Source organism: Hylobates moloch, unplaced genomic scaffold (genome assembly GCF_009828535.3).
Source record: "Hylobates moloch isolate HMO894 unplaced genomic scaffold, HMol_V3 SCAFFOLD_14, whole genome shotgun sequence".
NCBI classification, from domain to species: domain Eukaryota; kingdom Metazoa; phylum Chordata; class Mammalia; order Primates; family Hylobatidae; genus Hylobates; species Hylobates moloch.
In genome coordinates, this window is record NW_026652289.1 from 39,907,654 (window position 1) to 39,928,187 (window position 20,534).

At 50.7% G+C, this 20,534-nt stretch overlaps 2 protein-coding genes across 5 annotated transcripts in view; one reads left to right on the forward strand and one right to left on the reverse strand.

Annotated features, from left to right (window-relative positions):
* Window positions 1-3,025: 3,025 nt before the first annotated feature.
* On the reverse strand, window positions 3,026-6,283 carry MESP2 (mesoderm posterior bHLH transcription factor 2). Its single transcript, XM_032175642.2, has 2 exons — window positions 5,389-6,283; window positions 3,026-4,605 (listed from the first exon to the last, which is right to left on the reverse strand). The coding sequence occupies exons 1-2, from the start codon at window positions 6,268-6,270 to the stop codon at window positions 4,336-4,338; spliced, it is 1,152 nt and encodes a 383-aa protein (XP_032031533.1). The 5' UTR covers window positions 6,271-6,283; the 3' UTR covers window positions 3,026-4,335.
* MESP1 (mesoderm posterior bHLH transcription factor 1) overlaps window positions 6,240-20,534 on the forward strand; it is an 80,661-nt gene continuing 66,366 nt past the window's right edge. For all 4 annotated transcript variants that reach the window (XR_004251828.2, XR_004251827.2, XR_009209620.1 and 1 more), the window contains exon 1: window positions 6,240-6,289. The gene's annotated coding sequence lies outside the window, so the exon portion shown is untranslated. The remainder of the gene's footprint in view (window positions 6,290-20,534) is intronic.

Genomic DNA, 20,534 nt, shown 5'->3' on the forward strand with positions numbered 1-20,534 from the left:
AGAGCTGGCCGGCCAGGGAGAAGAGTTTATGCACATTATTTCATTTAGTTCTAAACTGTACCATGAGATAAGGAATATCTTTATCTCAACTTTACAGATAAGGAAACTGCAGGGCAAGGAGATGAAGTCACAACTCAGTAGAACTGAACTGGAACCGCTGTCTGGCTTTACTCCCTGCACAGAAGTGGAAGCCAGTTCTCCATCTTGAGCTGGGGTGGGGTGCGTGACGTCTAGACTGCCATGCTTGTGCCGTTACTGGAAAGGGGTCTCGATCCAGACCCCAAGAGAGAGTCCTTGGAGCTCATGCGAGAAAGAATTCGCGGCAAGTCCATAAAGTGAAAGCAAGTTATTAAGAAAGGAAAGGAATCAAAGAATGGCTACTACACAGGCAGGGCAGCGGCATGGGCTGCTCAACTGAGTAAACTTAAGAGTTATTTCTTGATTTTTTTGGTTTGTTTGTTTTTTGAGATGGAGTTTCGTTCTTGTTGCCTAGGCTGGAGTGCAATGGCGTGATCTCGGCTCACCACAATCTCCGCCTCCTGGGTTCAAGCGATTCTCCTGCCTCAGCCTCCCAAGTAGCTGGGATTACAGGCATGCACCACTATGCCCGGCTAATTTTGTATTTTTATTAGAGATGGGGTTTCTCAACCCCAGGAGATCCGCCCACTGCAGCCTCCCAAAGTGCTGGGATTATAGGCATGAGCCACCGTGCCCAGCCTTATTTCTTGATTATATGCTAAACAAGGGGTGGATTATTCATGAGTTTTTTGGGAAAGAAGTGGGGATTTCCCAGAACTGAGGGTTTCTCCCGTTTTTAGAACACATAGGGTAAATCCTGGATATTGCCGTGGCATTTGTGAACTGTCTTACGCCGATGGGAGTGTCTTTTAGCAGCTAATGTATTATAATCAGCACATAATAAGCAGTGAGGATGGTCACCATCTTGGTTTTGGCGGGTTTTGGCTGGTTTCTTTACTGCATGCTGTTTTATCAGCAAGGTCTTTGTGACCTGCATCTTATGCCGCTCTCCTGTCTCATCCTGTGACTAAGAATGCCTAACCTCCTGGGAATGCAGCCCAGCAGGTCTCAGCCTCATTTTGCCCAGCCCCTATTCAAGATGGAGTCGCTCTGGTTCAAACACCTCTGAGGATGCCACCTGGCAGTGTACAATGCTGGCACTCATCAGGACCTCCATGGCTGATCCTGGAATGCAGTGAGGATACACAGAGCCAGAGGAATGCCTGCAGAGCCTTGGTCAAGGTCAAAGAGCAGGAACCAACTAGAACTCTGGCGGCTGACTCCCTGCCCAGCCCTCTTGCCTGCCAGAGAGATGAGCCCTCAGCACTCAAGTCCAGCAGGAATGGAAGGTGCTGAGGCTCTGGAGGCAGCAGCACCGGTGGCTCCTCTGACCCAGCCTTTCGAGACTGTGGAGTCAGCATAGCTAAGGCAATCTTTCATTTTCTTTTTCCTTTTTTTTTTTTTTTTTTGAGACAGTCTCACTCTATCGCCCAGGCTTGCAGTGGCACAATCTCGGCTCACTGCAACCTCCACCTCCTGGGCTCAAGCGATTTTCCTGCCCCAGCCTCTTGAGTAGCTGGGATTACAGGCTCTCACTACCACCCCAGGCTAATTTTTTGTATTTTTAGTAGAGACGGGGTTTCACCATGTTGGCCGGGCTGGTCTCAAATTCCTGACCTCAGGTGATCTGCCTGCTGGGATTATAGAAGTGAGCCACTGCACCTGGCCTCATTTTCCCTTCCTCCCTCTCTTCCTTCCTTTTTTTTTTTTTTTTTTAAGAGATGGGGTCTTGCTATGTTGCCCAGGCTGTCCTTAAACTCCTGGCCTCAAGCAATCTTTCCACCTCACCCTCCCAAAGTGCTGGGTTTACAGGTGTGAACCACTGTGCCCAACAAATTTGAAGTTTGCTTTTTGTTTGTTTGTATGTTTATAGAGACGGGGTATCGCTCTGTTCCCCCAGGCTGGAGTGCAGTGGTACAATCACAGCTCATTGGAGCCTCGTCCTCTTGGGCTCAAGCAATTTTCCCGTCTCAGTTCTCGTAGCTGGGACTATAGGCACACACCACCACACCTGGATAATTTTAAAAGTTTTTGCAAAGGCAGGTCCTTGCTATGTTGCCCAGACTGGTCTCCAACTCTTGGCTTTGAACAATCTTCCTGCCTTGGCCTCCCTAAGTGCTGGGATTACAGGCATGAACCACTGCACCCGGCCCTGAGAGAACCTTTCAGCACAGCTCTGGACATGGGCTGAGCCTTTCACTTCTCCTAGCCTTAGTTACCCATATGAAAAACCAGAATGTTCTCTCCATTGCAGGGTCATTGAAAGGCCTGGGTGAGGTACTCAGCAAGTGTTAAGTCTCTTACAGACAGTGACTGGGGTTCCCAGGAAGAAGGTGTGGGTAGACCAGTCATCCCAGGAAGGGTACAAGCATCAGTCCTTCTCCCTCCTCTGCCAGGCACTTAGCAGAGAGGTGCAGCCCAGAGCAGCACGCCTGGGATGGAGCCATGGACGGACAGATGGACTGGAGGCAGCAAGGGTCTGCTGCTCTGAGAGGCAGAGTGAGACTGGGCGACAGAGTGAGACTCCCTCTCAAAAAAAAGAATAAAAAATTTCCTTTGTTTGGCTGGGTGCGGTGGCTTACACCTGTAATCCCAGCACTTTGGGAGGCCGAGGCAGGTGGATGACTTGAGGTCAGGAGTTCAAGACCAGCCTGGCCAACATGGTGAAACCCCGTCTCTACTGAAAATACAAAAATTAGCCAGGCATGGTGGCAGGCATCTGTAATCCTAGCTACTCAGGAGGCTGAGGCAGGAGAATCGCTTGAACCTGGGAGGCAGAGGTTGCAGTGAGCTGAGATCGCACCATTGCACTCCAGCCTGGACAACAGAGCAGGACTCTGTCTCAAAAAAAGAAAAAAAAAAAAAAAGTTTCTTGTGTTTAAGCCCTAACATCCAATATTTTGGAATGTAACTGTGATGTATTAGAAGGAAGATCCCTAAAAGAGTAAATACAGTTAAATGGGTCCCTTAGGGTAGGTCCTGATCCAACATGACTAGTGCCCTTATAAGAAATCAGGACACAGACAATAGAGACAGATGTGTGACCGTGTAGGGGCTCAATGAACAGGCAGTCATCTGCAAGCCACAGAGAGAGGCCCCAGAAGAAACCAAACCTGCCTACACCTTGATCTTGGACTTCTAGCCTCCAGAATTGTGAGAAAATAAATTTCTGTTGTTTAAGCCACCCAGTCTATGGTTGGTTTTTTTTTAAGTTTTTTGTAGGGACGGGGTCTCGCTATGTTGCCCAGGATGGTCTCGAATTCCTGGCCTCAAGGGATCCTCCCACCTCAGCCTCTCAAAGTGCTGGGATTACAGGCGTAAGCCACTGCACCCAGCCCGTGGCATTCTAGTGTGGCAGCCCTCACAAACTAATACACTGGGCCTAGCACACAGGAACCACTCCCAGCATTCTTTGAAGAAAATTTCATGTCATTGTGAAAGAGCCCTAAATCACAGGTCTCTGGGACTGTGGTCTCCCCATTTGGGGCTCCTGTCTGTCTGTCCACAGCTGCATGCACCCACCCCAGCAGTCACCAGGAATGCACCCAGAAGAACACAAAAGGGCAGTGGTGATGTGGCTGGGGCAAGTGGGCAGGCCCAAGCTTAGCCCACCTGTGCTACCTTGCACAGCGAGCCAGGTGGAGCTTTTGGCCCTGGAGCTCCAGCGCAATAAATAGGGTCAAACCGACAAATGAGGGCCCACACAAACCTTGGCAGGCCTGGATTCAGGAAGGAAAGGGCAGCGGAACTTGTTCCCCACAGAAGGAAAACATGTTTCTTTTTCCAGAGGCAAGAAAAACCCAGGTTGATGGACAAAAAACAAGACCAAACCAAATTTTTGTTGTGTGTGTGTGTGTTTTTTCTTTTTAACTACAAAAAAATCAAAGCATACAGGGCTCCAGCGAACTGTCACTAAGAAGCAGAGTATGGGGCCTGCCGCCCACACCCATTCTCCCACCTGTCCCTGCCCAGCTGCCTTTGGGGTAAAGGAGAAGCCTTCTTAGAGCAGCTCAGGCTGTGCTCTGCAGAGCGCCAGGCATTCTGGGGGTGTCTAGCAGTGGAGGACACTGCCCCCACCCTGACTCCATCCAGGGAAGATACACACTATCTATTTCAAACACTGCTTCCCTGAAAGACATCACTTGGAAAAAGGGAGACTTGGCTAAAGGAGAACACGAAAAGCCACTAATTAACAAATGTGGAGGCACCCATGCTACAGGCCTGATTCCCGGATGGAAAGAGGGAAGCCGAGGCCATTTAGTAGAAGATGCCCAGGCGGGCCCCCTCCAGATCTTCTTGCCAAAGTTCAGGGCAGCCACTGAACCGCAGGCCTGAGCTCTGGGGAGGGCTTGCTTCACTGAGCTGGAAGGTGGCGCCTGGTCCCTGGTCCTCTGAGTTGGGCACCACCTCTGCACTGTGGCTCCAGCACCCCCAGGGGGTCTGAGGCTGCAGTCTCTGGCATGATGGGTGGGGCAGGAGAGATGGAGCTCCCAGTGACAGACAGGACTCTGGAGACACAGAGAGACCCTGCAAGAGAGATGAGAGCAGCCTGGTTAGTGGGCTACTCTCTGATGTCCAGAGATCTTGAATCTGGCTGGTTGATATGGTGTGGCTGGCAGCATCCGGACAGTCCTGGTGCCATGAATGCAGCAAAGCCAAGTGGTTAAGAGAACTGGCTCGGGAGACACTCTGCTAAGGCTTAAATCCCAGTTCTGCTACTCACTAGCAATGAGAACTCAGGTAGCTTCTTTTAGTCTCAGTTTTCTCACCTGTAAAATAGGGATGCTGATAATACCTACTTCCTAGGGTCATTACTGGGGCTGAATAATACATGTAAGGTGCCAAGAATGATGATAGGCACATAGAAAGTGTTCAACTAATTTTGGTTAATATGATTTTTTATGGACCATGAGTCATTCATGAGCCTCATGAATGAATGAAGCTTGAAGAAAACTTGAAATCACCAGCTCTAGGCCCATCTACTCAGGAAATGCTGCCCTTACCCTGGGACAGACTTCCCCCACTGCACTCTTAATAGCACTTGAAGCTAGCACGCCCACCCTGCTACCTTCCACCCTCTGAGAAAGTCAGCGGGCTCCCCCTCTTTCCCATGGCTGTGAAGACTGCTTGTGGTGACTGTGGAGATGGCCTTAACTTCCCAGGGTCCCACCTCTTCTCCCAAGGAGCCGGGAGTTCCTTCTATTCTCCCCTCCAATAGATAATCCTGGAGTAGATAAGCTGGGATCGAAAAAGTATGAGATTCTCTGCAGACTGGAGGCTGGGGAACACAGCAAGGGCCTCCACACATACCTGGTACACTGCGGCCAGCTCCAGGGTTGCTGGGGACGTCGTCCAGGGCACTGGCGGGTTCCGGGGCTCTGGGGACGACTGCGTCCAGGGACAGCCTTGGGGTGACGTCCAAAGAGACGCGTCGGAGGTTGTCCCTTGGGACGAATACTGGAGCGACTGTATCTTGGGGCAGTAAGGGGGTGTTGCCCAGGGATCCGTGTCGTGGACCCCCCTCCCCAGGCGCTCGGGTGCGGCTTGGGCTCCGGGGCAGGCGGACGGGGATCCCCAGGACGCCTCGGCGAGGACAGCGGAGACCAGGCCCGGCCTGCGCCCCTGCCCTTGCCCCTGCCCTTGCCCCTGCCCCTGCCCCTCCGCCTGCGTCTGCGCCTCCGCGGGGCCGCGGTCGGGGCACAGCGGGCATCCCCGAGGGGACCCCGCGTCCCCGCGCTGCCTGCGCCGGCACTGCAGACTCTCCTCGCTGAGACCCAGCACGGCCGATAGGTGGCCGATGTAGCGGATGGCCAGGCGCAGCGTCTCGATCTTGGTCAGGCTCTGGCCGGCGGGCGCCACGGAGGGGGGCAGAAAGCGGCGCAACTCGTGCAGGGCGCGGGCCAGCGTGCGCATGCGCAGTTTCTCCCGCTCGCTGGCGCTCTGCCGCTGTCCGCCCGCTGGTCCGGTGCGCGCTAGTCTGGGCGTCGTCGCGGCTGCCTCTGTGGCTCGGGAGCTGCAGCCCGCAGGCTCTGGCTTCGGGAGTCCGCGGGCGCCGTCGCAGGGGCAAGAACCCGACGAATCCGAGGAGGAGGCCGGGGACGTGGAGTCCGAGTGGCCGGCCCAGCTCCAGCCCTGGGCGAAGATCCAGTGGTCGTGGCCGAGGAGGCTCTGCGGAGGAGGCGACTGGGCCATGGCCGGGCTGCAGGCTCTGGTAGGCTGGGCTGGCCACCTCCAGGCCTGTGCTTTTATGTTGACCAAAGGTGCGAGGTGGCCCCCCGCCAGGTTGCAGAGAGGTGTCAAAACCCACAGAGCCCAGGGAAGGTCTGGGCAGGGGGCCCCTGGGAAAGCGGGCCCATTTGCGGAGGTGTGGATTCTGACTCCTTGGGGGCTCTAAATGGAGGCCCCTGCAGCCCGGGAAGTGTGGGAGGGACAATTCGCATCTGGATGGAGCTAAGCTTCTCACCATGCTCCCACCCACGCCCCTGCCCCGTCCACTGCTCACGGCGAGTGCCCGGGAGCCCAACAGTGGCGGGTAGTGCCATGGTCTGTGGGTGCCTCAGGGACCCAGTGAGGAGTGGGTGCCTCTCTCATCACCAACCTCCCGGAGGTCTGTGCCCAGGACGCGGTGCCTACTGTTGTATTAAATAAGGCATCAAGACAAGCCCGGAGGGCCCTGCCCACGGTGGCTGAGGCAGAAGTGCAGGTAGGCCTTTCTGGGATCCCCAAAATCCACAGTTTCTGATTTGTTGAGTGACACCAAGAAAGGCATCTCACTGCCCATGGTCTGTATCTACTTTTGAGAAATGGAATAGATTAGGTTGGGGAAGAGGAGTTGGGTACCCTAGGTGATGAAAACCGGCAAAAATGGGTCCCCAAGCCGGCCTCTGTATTGGCTGTGACCTTGGTTAAGTTATTTAGCTCCTCTGAGCCTCAGATTCCCTCATCGGTACCAATAGTGATACAAAATACCTATGCCTAGGATGGTTCCTGGACTAAGTACAGCGATCCCTGTAAGCACTTAGGCCCTGGCAAGTGAGCTGAAGGTTTGCCATGATCATTTTATAAAGAAGGTACTGGCCAGGTGCGGTGGCTGACGCCTGTAATCCCAGCACTTTGGGAGGCCGACGCGGGTGGATCACCTGAGGTCATGAGTTCGAGACCAGCCTGGCCAACATGGTGAAACCCTGTCTCTACTAAAAATACAAAAACCAGCCGAGTGTGGTGGCAGGTGCCTGTAATCCCAGCTACTCGGGACGCTGAGGCAGGAGAATCGCTTGAACCCGGGAGGCAGAGGTTGCAGTGAGCCGAGATCGTGCCACTGCACTCCAGCCTGGGTGACAGAGCGAGACTCCGTCTCAAAAATAAATAAAAAAAATAAAGAAAACTATTACATCTCAAGGATAATGGGTCATTCATTAATCATTATTGTTTATTCTTTTTTTTTTTTTTTTTTTTTGAAATTGTCTAAGTCTAGCTCTGTGGATACCAATCACCACAACCTCCACCTCCGTTCAATGATTCTTCTGCCTCACCTCTGGTAGTGGGATACAGGTATCACCATCAGTTGCTGTTTTTGTATTTTAAATGGTTTTTCCATGTTGCCGGCTGGTTTTAGTCTGACCTCCGATGCAAAGTGCTGGGTTTATAGGCGTGAGCTACTGTGCCTGGCCGAATTCATATTTAGCAACCAGTAAATGTCGAGCACACAGGGTGAATGAGCTAGTCGTGATCTCTGCTCTAATGAGATTTCAGTCTTGTGGGAAAGAAAAGTGAAGAGGCCATTGTGTAACAGTAGCTATATGCCCTTAGGCAGAGCCCTTAACCTGTTTGAGCTTGAGCTTCTGCTCAGTAAACCAGGAATAATGATAGTGTCTACATGGGACTGTGTGAGGGATAGTTGAGATAGTAAAATTTATAAAGTAAATGATCTTCTCAGCAACAATTACGGTTTAAAGGAGATTGTCAATGTCCTGTGTGGTCTTGGGGAAAGGGCTGAGTCCTGAGGCTAAGAGCCAAAAGAAGGCCAGGGACATTAGGGTTCTGGTCACAGAGGTGAAGAAGTCATAGCTGGGCTTTGAACCAGGCGTAGGATTTGAGTAGGGAGAGAGGCAGGTGCCGTGCATTCCGGATGGGAACTGCATAAGCAAAGACCTGGCCTTGGGACCTTCCAAGATGCCTCAGGAGCAGGGCACTGGGGTGGTGATGTGGAAGGCCGGAGCATACCTGGGCTGGGGCCAGGTTAAGGAGTTGGTTTTGGGAGCCATAGGGACTTTTGAGCGGAAGGGTGATACAATTTTAAAAATCATTAGCTAATAACTAACTAAAGATCAACATGACAGTGGTGTTCAAGAGAGATTAACCTGCAGCAGCCTGAAGTAGCAAATGGCTTTGTAATTATTTAATCATTATTATCATTTTTTGTAGAGTTGGGTTTTACCCAGGCTGGTCTTGAACTCCTGGGCTCAAGTGATCTGCCCTCTTCAGCCTCCCAAAGTGCTGGGATTACAGGCGTGAGCCACCAGGCCCAGCTGCCTTGTAATATTTTTGTGGCTGATTTTATTTTATTTTATTATTTGTTTTATTTTTGAGACAGGGTCTGTCGCCCAGGTTGGAGTGCAGTGGCAGCTCACTGCAACCCTCCACCTCCCAGGCTCAAGGAATCCTCCTGCTTCAGCCTCCTGAGTAGCTGGGACCACAGGTGCATGCCACCATGCCTGGCTAATTTTTGTATTTTTAGTAGAGATGGGGTTTCACCATGTTGGCTAGGCTGGTCTCGAACTCCTGGCCTCAAGTGATCTGCCCGCCTCAGCCACCCAAAATGCTATTACAGGCATGAGCCACTGTGCCCAGGCTTTATTTATTTTAATTTTAGAGACAGGGTCTCACTCTGTTGCCCAGGCTGGAGTGCAGTGATGTGATCATGGCTCACTGTACCCTAAAACTGTGTTCAAGTGATCCTCCTGCCTCAGCCTCTCAAGTAGCTGGGACTACAGGCACATACCACTATGACTGGCTAATCTATTTTTTGTTTGTTTCTTTTTTTTTTTTTTTTTTTTTGAGGGAGGGCATCACTATTTTCAAAAATTAACTTTTAATTACACAAATTATGTAACTACTACATTTCACTGTGAGAAATGGAAACATTACAGATAAAGCTGGAGTCTCTTTAACCACCCCATAAACCCCCAAAAGGTAACGGCTGTTAGGCTGTGTGTGTAGTTCCAGACCTGGCCAGTGGGTTAACATAAACACGTGTATCCTTAGCAAACACACATTAACCCTCCATTTACATTATGTACATTGTTATGTGTAAATGTCAGCTTGTAATTTGTTTTTCTTCTTTTTCTTTTCTTTTTCTTTTTTCTTTCTTTTTTTTTTTCATTCAACAGCATGTTTCAGAGCATTCCATGTCAGGACATATTTTGCTGACTCACCCTTTAAAAAAAAAATGGATCAAATTTTTAGTGGAGATAATCCCAGCACTTTGGAAGGCTGAGGTGAGAGGATTGCTTGAGCCCAGGAGTTCAAGACCAGCCTGGGCAACATAGTCAGACCCTGCATCTAAGAAAAAAAAATTAGCCAGGCATGGTGGTGTGGGCCTGTAGTCCCGGCTACTTGGGAGGCTGAGGCAGGAGGATCCCCTGAACCCAGGAGTTTGAGGTTGCAGTGAGCTATGATTCCACCACTGTGCTCCAGCCTGGCCACAGAGCAACACCCTGTCTCAAAAAAAAAAAAAAAAAAAGTACTGCCTGCAAATACAGATTTAACCAAAACCTTGGTTGTAGTTGATCTAAATGTTTTAAATGTTTATCCATTTAAATAATTTTTTTCTTTAGACAGGGTTTCACTCTGTCACCCAGGCTGGAGTGCAGTGGGGCAGTCACGGCTCACTGCAGCCTCCACTTCCCGGGCTCAGGTAATCTTCCCACCTCAGCCTCCGGAGTAGCTGGGACTACAGATGCGCACCATCACGCCGGCTAAATTTTGTATTTTTTGTAGAGATGGAGTTTCACCATGTTGCCTAGGCAGGTCTCATACTCCTGGGCTCAAGCAATCCACTCACCTCGGCCTCCCAAAGTGCTGGGATTACAGGTATGAGTCACTGTACACCAGCCCATGTAAATAATTTTAACTTTGGAAAAAAGGTAAAATGGCAGGAGGTACAGATACACCTTCAATAATGAAATTATATCACTTTTTCTCCTCAGAATTTATTTTGAAATATATTGGAGAAAATATGCCCAAGTCACTGCTCTAACGTTATGATGAAGTAACACTTGGCATTGAATAACACTGGGCAGACAACTATCGTTTAGTTTATTCTAGCTGCTATGAATAAAGAAGAGAAAATTTTAATTGGTCCATAACATGAAAAGAAGGTGGGATAGATTTCAAACAGGCTTTCTTTGGAAAGAAGCAGTTAGTTATGGAACATTTCATGGCTTAAAAGGGTTTAAACCAAAATAATAAAAAAAAAACTATTTCCTAAGGGGAAATAAGGGACAACTTGTAAAACATTCACCCCTAAACTTTTTGGGTTGAAATAATGGCACAGGTAGTGTAGGTACATCATTTATTGGTCCAAGGCCACACAACAGTATAAAGCTCTTGACATACTGTCTATCAGGGAACTTGCATGTATTTATTCAACAGTTATAAACAAAATCCATCAGGCTTCATAGATATGTCTTGATCTAGGTGCTGCGTTTCAGATAGAGCAGGTGCTGTTTCTATTGGTGTTCCTTTATTATTATTATTTTTTTTTTGAGATGAAATTTCGCTCTTGTTGCCCAGGCTGGAGTGCAATGGCATGATCTCAGCGCACTGCAACCTCCGCCTCCTAGGTTCAAGCGATTTCTCCTGCCTCAGCCTCCCAAGTACGTGGGATTACAGATGCCTGCCACCATGCCTGGCTAATTTTTTGTATTTTTAGTAGAGACAGGGTTTCACCATGTTGGCCAGGCTGGTCTCGAACTCCTGACCTCAGGTGATCGACCTGCCTCGGCCTCCCAAAGTGCTAGGCTTACAGGTGTGAACCACCACACCTGGCCTCTACTGGTGTTTCTGACTCACACCTTTATTTTTATTTATTTATTTATTTATTTTTTTGAGACACTCTGTTTTGTCCACGCTGGAGTGCAGTGGTATGATCTCAGCTCATTATAACCTCTGCCTCCCAGGTTCAAGTGATTCTCGTGCCTCAGCCTGCCAAGTAGCTGGGACTACAGGCATGTGCCATCACGCCCGGCTAATTTTTGTATTTTTAGTAGAGACAGGGTTTCACCATGTTGGCCAGGCTGGACTCGAACTCCTGACCTCATGCAATCTGCCTGCCTCGGCCTCCCAAAGTGCTGGGATTACAGTCATGACTCATGCCTTTTAACTGCAGGTATGGTAGTCCATGGCATACACAGCCACTTACTGATGCACCTTTATTGTATTTTTAGTTTTTGCCCAGCAGTGCTGCCTTGTGCATGAACAGCTAGGAATGCATTGGTGGATGGTCTTGTGATCTCCAGGAGGCTTCTGAATATCCAGAATTATTTCCCCCCAACCTCCTTAGAGCCAGCCTGAGGGATTTCTTGTGGAGGGATTTGGTATATAATGGGATTCCACCACAGGCACAGAGCCCTGCACATGGTACATACATCCTTTCCTCTCGGAGATTGCCTGGTCTCCTTCTACCTTGGTTTGAGCTAGCCTGGAGCCTAGACCCTAGGCTGACTGTGGGTTGTACAGTGTAAGTTCTGGAAGGTGGGGCCCTGGGCCTGGTTTGTTGTGGCCCCTGGCACTTCCCTGCACTCCTCAGCCAGGCTCTGGAAGCACAGGGCACTCTATCTGCTAGCCTCACCCACCAGGAGGGAACCCCAAGTGGATCCCCCAACTGGGCCTCCACTTAGCACAAGGAGGCAGTGCAGCTTAGTGGTCAGGCGTCTGGGCTGCAGAGTGAGACAGGCCTGGTTTCTTACCAGCTGGGAGAACTTGAGCAACTTACTCAATCTCAGTTTTCCCGTCTATAAGTGGGTATTCTGATCTCCAGGGTAACTGAAGTAAAATAAGATAATGCATGTGATAACATTTAGAACAGGGCTGATGTTATGCTTACAGCAAGTTCAGGAACAGCAGAAAGAAGCGATTAAAGGAATAGGTTGGATTGTGAGTGAGGGAAATGATATCTTCAGCCTCGGTCTCAGAAGGAAGTGATTCCTTGCTTTCTGGGAACTGCTCCCACACCAGACCAGGGCATCCTGCCCTCCCCACCTCTCCATATCCAGCCTTTCTCTTCTGTTGGGCCCTGGCAGGGGTGCCTGTCCAACTTGCCTACAGCCCTGGGGCCCTTAAGCGGTGCACTTCTGGATGGGTGTGGGGCCACGTATTTACTCTGTGCTGGAACCTGCCCTAGGTGCCAAGCAAACAAGCCAGGTTTGGATCCTACCCTGCAGCCCCTTTTCAGTGTTTCCACCCTTCATTTGGTTCCCCTGTTAAAAACAGGGCCTGTGGCTGTGTGCCACTGGGTAAGGTGATTACATTCTGGGCTTCAGTGTGCTAGTAACACCAGGTTCACATCTTCCTTTCTGTGATAGGAATGGTGGCTAGATCAGGGAAACGTGGTGAGAAGAATGTATTTGGGTTTCACAAGTGTGGCAGACACTGCTAGTTGCCCGCACAGCCTTTATTTGCCTTTTTCTTTTAGTAATCTTGTGTTGTGCATGGTGATACACCCTGCTAAAAAAAAACCCCTACATTTCCCAGCTTCTTTTATAGATGGAATGGCCAATGAGATATTAGTGGAAGTCACTGGCTGGAGCTTCTGGGAGAACTCTTTAGCGCTGAGAAGTACACTCCTGTGGCTCTGCCCCCTTATGTTTTCTTCATTACCTGGAAAACATATGATGGCTGGAGTTTCAGCAACTCCATTGTGACTCTGAAGCAGTCTCAAAGACAGAAATCACACACTAAGAATGGTAGAGCAGAGAGAAGCCTGCGGCATTGATGAGAACGTGGACATGCCACACTGGCCCTGGACTGTCCACCCCTGAATTTCTTTAATGTGAAAGAAAAATAGGCCAGGTGCTGTGGCTTGTGCCTGTAATCCCAGCACTTTGGGAGGCCGAGGTGGGAGGATCACTTCAGCCCAAGATTTCAAGACCAGCCTGGGGAACATAGGGAGACCTATGTCTCTACAAAAACAATGAAACAAAAAGATGGGCAATGGTGTCACATGCCTGTGGTCCCAGCTACTTGGGAGGCTGAGGCGAGAGGATTGCTTGAGCCCAAGAGGTTGAGGCTGCCGTGAACTATGATCATGCCACTATGATCCAGCCTGGGCGACAGAGTGAGACCCTGTCTCAAAAAAAAAAAAAAAAAAGAAAGAAAAGAAAAAGAAAAATCACCATGTTGTTTAGGTCAGTGTCATTTTAGGAGGTATTACGAGCAACCAAACACAATTCCTACCCACATAATAAGGAAGTTCCCAGAGTTTCCTTATCACCAAGTGGGGCCATGTGAGCTGGATGACAGTTCAGTTAAGTGAATTCACAACAGATTCAGGGCTCCCACAAATGGATGAACGGATGTTCACTGGGAGGAAGGTCTCTAGTGAGGGTCCACAGGCACTGTTCCCAGCCTTTTCCTGGGCAGTATTATGATCTCGAAGGAAGATATTAACTGATCTAATGTGGGGTAAGACCCAAACCCAAAAGTGACTTGGGAAACAGCCAGTATCTAAAGAAATCCTGACAGGCTGGAACAACCCATCAGACCTGATCAAATAGAACCAGCAGGTCCCCTGTACCCTTCTCCAAGTTCACGTCAGGAGGTATCCTGTAAAATCAGCACATGTGGGAGGGCATGGTGGTCATTGCCTTCAAAGTATGAGGGGCATACAAGTAAATGTGATCCAAGCTGCATGCAAATTCACAAGAAGCAGACCGGGTGCGGTGGCTCATGCCTGTGATCCCAGCACTTTGGGAGGCCGAGGCAGGTGGATCACTTGAGGCCAGGAGTTTGAGACCAGCCTGGCCAACATGGTGAAACCCCATCTCTACTAAAAATACAAAAAAGCTAGCCAGGCATGATGATGCGCACCTATAGTCCCAGCTACTCAGGAGGCTGAGGCAGGAGAATCCCGTGGACCCAGGAGGCAGAGGTTGCAGTGAGCTGAGATCATGCCACTGCTCTCACGCCTGGGCAGCCGAGCAAGACTGTCTCAAAAAAAAAAAAAAAAAAATTCACAAGAAGCAGGGGTGGGGGCGGTGAGGGGGTCTTCAATGGAGGAGTGGTGGTTTCTTATTCTCCGGACAGGATGGGCCCTACCTAAAGTAAGTGGTGAGAACTGGAGGCCACTGTTTATGAGGGATGGGGACAAATCCCAGCTTAGACAGGGAGGTTGGTGAGAGGGCTTGAAGCCAGGTCACCAGAGAAATAGCTGGAGGACCTGGGGGCATTGAGTACAAAAAGAAAAAAGTGGAGGGGATGTGACAGTTGTCTGCAGAGGCACGGACCCAGGGGAACACTCCAGAGAGAGTCTGAAGAACTTTCTAAGTCAGAGGCGCTGTCTTGTAGGGGAGGGAGTAGCCTGTTCCTGGAGCTAATTAAGAAGAGGTCAGATGACGACACGTTAGGCATGTGCAGGAGCTGGAGCAGGTGGAGCCGATGGAGCAGATGGCTGCTGCGGCCTCTGCCAAGCTCTGGAAAACGGGGTTGGGTCTGATGACCACTGATGTCGTTTCAGAGCTCAGGCCAACAACTAGGGAGAGAACAGGAGCTGCTGCTTCAGGACTCTGGGTAGTCCCAGGGCAGGGGAGCACAGGGGAGCCCTCAGGGCATCCCGAGTTGGGGGAGCGCAGAGGGAGGCCTCCCAAGTGCCCAGGCTCAGGCCACCTGCACACCTACTCTTGTCGGTGCCCGAAGCTCAGTGGCTCGGCTGGGCCTGCTCTCAGGGCTGGAAGCACAAAGCTGCCATCATCTTGTGCAGGGCTTGCCTGTGTGGCATGGGTCAGCTTGGCCCCGAGGCAGGTAATGCCCATGTCTGTATTCCTTCTAGACAGTGAGGAAACTGAGACCTCCATCCCACCACCCCCTTATGGGCCTCCCAGTACTTCCTCCCCAACCAGCAGTGGGGTGGGGAGGGCAGAGGCCTCAGGTTGGCCCCCCAAGATGTGCTCATTCGGCCCTGGTCCTGTTACAGGGTGAGAGAGGGCAATGCCCTTGGTCCAGCCCGCCTTTGGTGGCTTAGCACAGGCCCCTACAGCCACCTGGCTGCCCACAGCCCTATGCACAGGAGCTCTGCACCTGCTCTTTCTCCCTGGGGAGGCAGTGCAGGGCCCTGGGAGCAGGTCCAAGGCCCTGGAGCCAGGTTAAAGTCTGGGCCCTGACCCAGGGGTCTCCTCTCCTTTCCTTCCCCTTGGATCCCTTCCAGGCCCTAGGGGGTGAGCAGGCTGTGGGAATGTGGGAGGGAATTGGGGGTGCTGGGCCAGGAGAGAGCTGCAGGGCCGTGTGGTATTCTCATTACCAGCGAGGCAGAGCGGGCCAGCCCAGCCTCCCCCCAGGCCACTGTGGCTACCTTCACACCTCCTGGCTGCCTGTTGACACAAAGGCCGCCTCCCTCAGGGTAGAAGGTGTTGACTTGGGAACCAGGGTGTGCAGGAGCCTCCAAAACAGTCCAGCAGCAGGCCCCCTCAGAAGCCCCAAAAAGTGCTTCTGGGGTCGGGGGTGGGAGGCTGCAGGTCCCAGCCCCAGGAGGCCAGGGTAAGGCCAGGGCCTGTGTTCCTGGGCTGGGGATGGAAGGAGTGTGGGAGGACTCGGGTCTGGATGGACCGCTCACTTGGGGAGCCCGAGTCAGCGTCCCCTGGCCCCAGGGGCTGGTACATGGGCATAGCCATGGAGGCCCTGCCAAGCAGAGCACCTCACTGGGAGGTGTCACTGGGAGGCCCAGAGACTGACAGCCACTGGGGCAAGGTCACAGAGCAGCCACTGGAACTGCCACTCGCCCTGACTGCGAGTCAGGCCAACCTCGTATTCTGAGCCCTTTCCACAAGCAAGCCGAGTCTGTGCCTGCTGAGCCTGCCGTGCTCAAACCCTGTGCTCTGCATCCTGCAGCTTTCCCCTGGCTCAGCTCAGGAAATGGTCCCCAGAGAGGTCACATCACTTGCTGAAGGTGCCCGGAGCCAGGACTCCAGCCCACTGGCATCTGGTTTTGAGTCAAAGGCTGTGCATAACACCAGTGGGAACACTGCCTGGCTGGGACTGAGTCTCCAGGAGGACGAGTTGCCCGCTTGGGAGTGGAAGAAGGACCAGCAAGTTGGCGCTGAGTCCGGTGGTGGCCTGGTGTGCAGGGTGCCCGTGGAAGGCAGGGAGGTGCTCCCTGCTGGGGCCATCAGGGCAGGTTCTGGGGGGAAGGAAAGGGCCTGAGATTGTGGATTTTCTCCAAGTGATGGCAGGTGGGTGTTCCTGACAGAGGGAAAGGTGTGAGCCCAAGGCTGGAAACAGGGAAGCCCAGGGCAAGCTTGCTGGCAGTGCCCAGGGGGCTGGTGCCTCAGGCTGGCAGGGATAAGCAGGAGATGATGTAGACAAGCAGGTGGGAGCCGGATGGGGTGGGGAGGTCCTGCCGAGTGAGGAGTTCAGACTCAGGGAGGCAATGAGGTCCACAGGTTTGAGGAAAGAGAGAGGTTGGAAGGCAAAGATCCTGAGGCAGGAAACCGGTCCAGAGGCTGCGCTCATCTCAGGGCAAGGGCTGATTGCAGCCTGGCAGGGGCCTGGGAGTGGGCCCAGCCGCCACTGGAGAGAATGTGGAGAAGGGGGAAGGACTGGCTGCTGTTGGCTGGGGAAGTAAAGGAGGGGCCGGGAGCCACAGGCATGGGGAGCTGCCCAACAGAGCTCACCCTCTGCTCTTCCTCCAAGAAGGCTGAGCCAGGGAGTCCCCAGGACTACCTGGTCCAGTTCCTGGGACAGCAAGGCCCATGGAGGCAGCTCAGGCCTAGGGCCAACAGTGCCTGCATTCAGCTCCCCATCTAAGCCTCAGTCTCCTCATCTGAAATGGATGTCCTTGCTGGGACGATTAGATGGAGGACCACATGTTGGGCACCTGGGACTCCACAAGTCCTGGCTGCCTGCCTGCTCTGCTGGAGAGGACCACCCGAGGCCCTGTAGCTCTTGGGAGGACAAAGGGCAGTGCCCATTCCAGGGGCTGCAGGCTCTGGGAAGGAAGACGCAGCCTCCCTGGCTTTGTCTCCAGGCTTGGGCTTATCCATTGGAGTGTGAACAAGCTGGATGGGGGGGCGGGGGGCGGGGGGTTCAAAGTGTTATCTCCTCCCCTCCCCTTCCCTCCCCTCCCATCCCCTCCCATCCCCTCTTCTCCCTTCCCCTCCGCTCCCCTCCCCTCTTCTCCCTTCCCCTCCCCTCTCCTCTCCTCTCCTCTTTCCTTTTTCTCTCCTTTCTCTCCTTCCTTCCTTCCTCCTTCCCCCTTCCCTTTCCCCTTCCCCTTCCTCTTCCCCTTCCCTTCCTTTTCTTTCCTTTCCTTCTTTTTTTTTCACCAAAGCAACGCATCCTCATTACAGAAAAGGGAGAGAATATACACATGCAAAAAGAAGGGAATTTAAAAGACCCCCAGTTCCATCAACCCAGAGAGAAGCACTTTGGCCCATGTCACTGCATCTTAACCTTTTTTAGGCCTCTCTACCAGCACAGGAACATAGAGATAGAGGCATTGAGAGGCAGCATGTCACTTTCTGGGGTTGTTTTTCTGTTTTTTGAAGCTTCTAGCATATATATTTTTTTCTCCCTTTTTTTTTTTTTTTTTTTTTTTGAGACAGAGTCTCGCTGCTCTGTCACCCAGGCTGGAGTGCAGTGGTGCAATCTCTGCAAGCTCCGCCTCCTAGGTTCACGCCATTCTCCTGCCTCAGCCTCCTGAGTAGCTGAGACTATAGGTGCCCCCCACCACACCTGGCTAATTTTTTGTATTTTTAGTAGAGACAAGGTTTCACTGTGTTAGCCAGGATGGTCTCGATCTCCTGACCTCATGATCCGCCTGCCTTGGCCTCCCAAAGTGCTGGGATTACAGGCGTGATCCCAGGCCCATGCCTGGCCTATTTTTCTCTTTTTTTTTTAACAGCTTTTTTGAGATAGAATTACATACCATACAATTTGGCCAGGCACGGTGGCTCATGCCTGTAATCCCAGCACTTTGGGAGGCCAAGGTGGATTACTTGAGTTCAGGAGTTCGAGACCATTCTAGGCAACATGGCGAGACCCTGTCTCTACAAAAAAAAGCAAAACTTAGCTAGGTGTGGTGACGCACACCTGTGGTCCCAGCTACTGGGGTAGCTGAGGCGGGAGGATCGCTTGAGGGTAAGGCAGCAGTGAGCCATAACTGTGCCACTGCACTCCAGCCTGGGCGACAGAGCCAGACCCTGTCTCAATAAGTAAATAAAGTATACGATTCAAGGTTTTGGTATATTACATTTTAATTATTTAAAAATTGTAATATTCACCTGAGGTTAGGAGTTCGAGACCAGCCTGGCCAACATGGCGAAACCCTGTCTCTACTAAAAATACAAAAATTAGCCAGGTATGGTGATGCATGCCTGTGATTCCAGTTACTCAGGAGTCTGAGGCAGGAGAATCGCATGAACCTGGAAGGCAGAGGTTGCCATGAGCCAAGATTGTGCCACTGTACTCCAACCTGGGCAACAGAGTGAGACTCCATCTCAAAAAAAAAAGTAATATATATAACATAAATTTGCCATCTCTGCCATTTTAAAGTGTGCAATTCAGTGGCATTAATTACATTCACAATGTTGTGCAACTATGACCACTTCTATTTTTAAAACGTTTTATCACCTTAAATGGAAACTCTGTAACTCTTAAGCAATAACACTCCATTATTCCCCACTCCATTCCTTGGTAACCTCTCATCTGCTTCCTGTCTCTGGATTTGCCTGTACTTGGTACCTTATATAAGTGGAATCATGCAATCTTTGTCCTCTGGTGTCTGGCTTTTTTCACTTAGCGTAATGGTTTTCCAGTGCATCCACATTGTAGCATGTATCAGTACTTCACTCCCTTTTGTGGTTGAATGATATTCCATTGTATGATTGACCATATTATGTTTATCCATTCATCCTTCAATGAACATTTGGGTTGTTTCCACCTTTTGACTCCTGTAACTAGAGCTATGCATTGGTGTACAAATATCTGTTCTAGTCCCTGCTTTCAATTCCTCTGGGTATATAGAGAGTGTGCTGTTTCATGACCAGCTTTTCTCACATATATTGAGAACATTTTCCATACCAGTAGATGTACTTCTGCAACCAGATTTTTAAGGCATGCTCTGTACTCCACTGGTGACATCGTGGTGACAGTTTAGTTAACAAACTGTGTACTCTGAGATCCCTTAATAAAGTTTTCCACATAAGTACATCCTTATGCCTATATTTGAAAAATTATTTCTATTTTTATTTATTTCTTTTTTAAGACTGGGTCTTGCTATGTTACGTTGCCAAGGCTGGTCTCGAACTACTGGGCTCAAAGCTGTCCTCCTGCCTCAGCCTCCCTAGTGCTAAGACTACAGTAATGTACCACCATGCCCAACAATAAACATTAATTTAATTTAATTTAATTTTTATTATTTATTTATTTTTGAGACGGGGTCTCACTCTGTCATCCAGGCTGGAGTGCAGTGGCGCAATCTCAGCTCACTGCAGCCTTGTCCTCCCAGGCTCAAGTGATCCTCCCACCTCAGCCTCCCAAGTAGCTGGGACTACAGGTGCACACCACCACACCCAGCTAATTTTTTTTTTTTAAGTTTTTTTGTGGAGACGGGGTTTCACCATGTTGCCCAGGCTGGTCTCAAACTCCTGGGCTCAAGCAGTCCATTCGCCTCCACCTCCCAAAGTGCTGGGATTACAGGTATTCACCACCACGCCTGGCCAAAACTTATTTCTATTTTTTTAACTTTTTTTTTAATGTTTATTTTTTCAGATGGAGTCTCACTCTATTGCCCAGGCTGGACTACAATGGCACGATCTCGGCTTACTGCAAACTTCGCCTCCTGGGTTCAAGCGATTCTCCTGCCTCAGCCTCCCGAGTAGCTGGGATTACAGGCATGCACCATCACACCTGGCTAATTTTTGTATTTTCAGTAGAGGTAGAGTTTCACCATGTTGGCCAGGCTGGTCTCAAACTCCTGACCTCAAGTGATCCGCCTCGGATCCGCGGCCTCCCAAAGTGCTGGGATTACAGGTGTGAGCCACCATGTCCAGCCTTTTTAATTTTAAATAATAAAAAAAAAAGAAGAAGAAAGAAACCTAAACCACTTGGTATTCCCAGGCTGTCTCCCATCCTGGTACTTATCTTCTGAGATAAGACAAGATTGGGCGCATTCAGAGTGGTATGGCTGTACACCAGAACTTATTTTTAAATTGCACATGTAATACATGAATGCAGTCTTTTTGTGA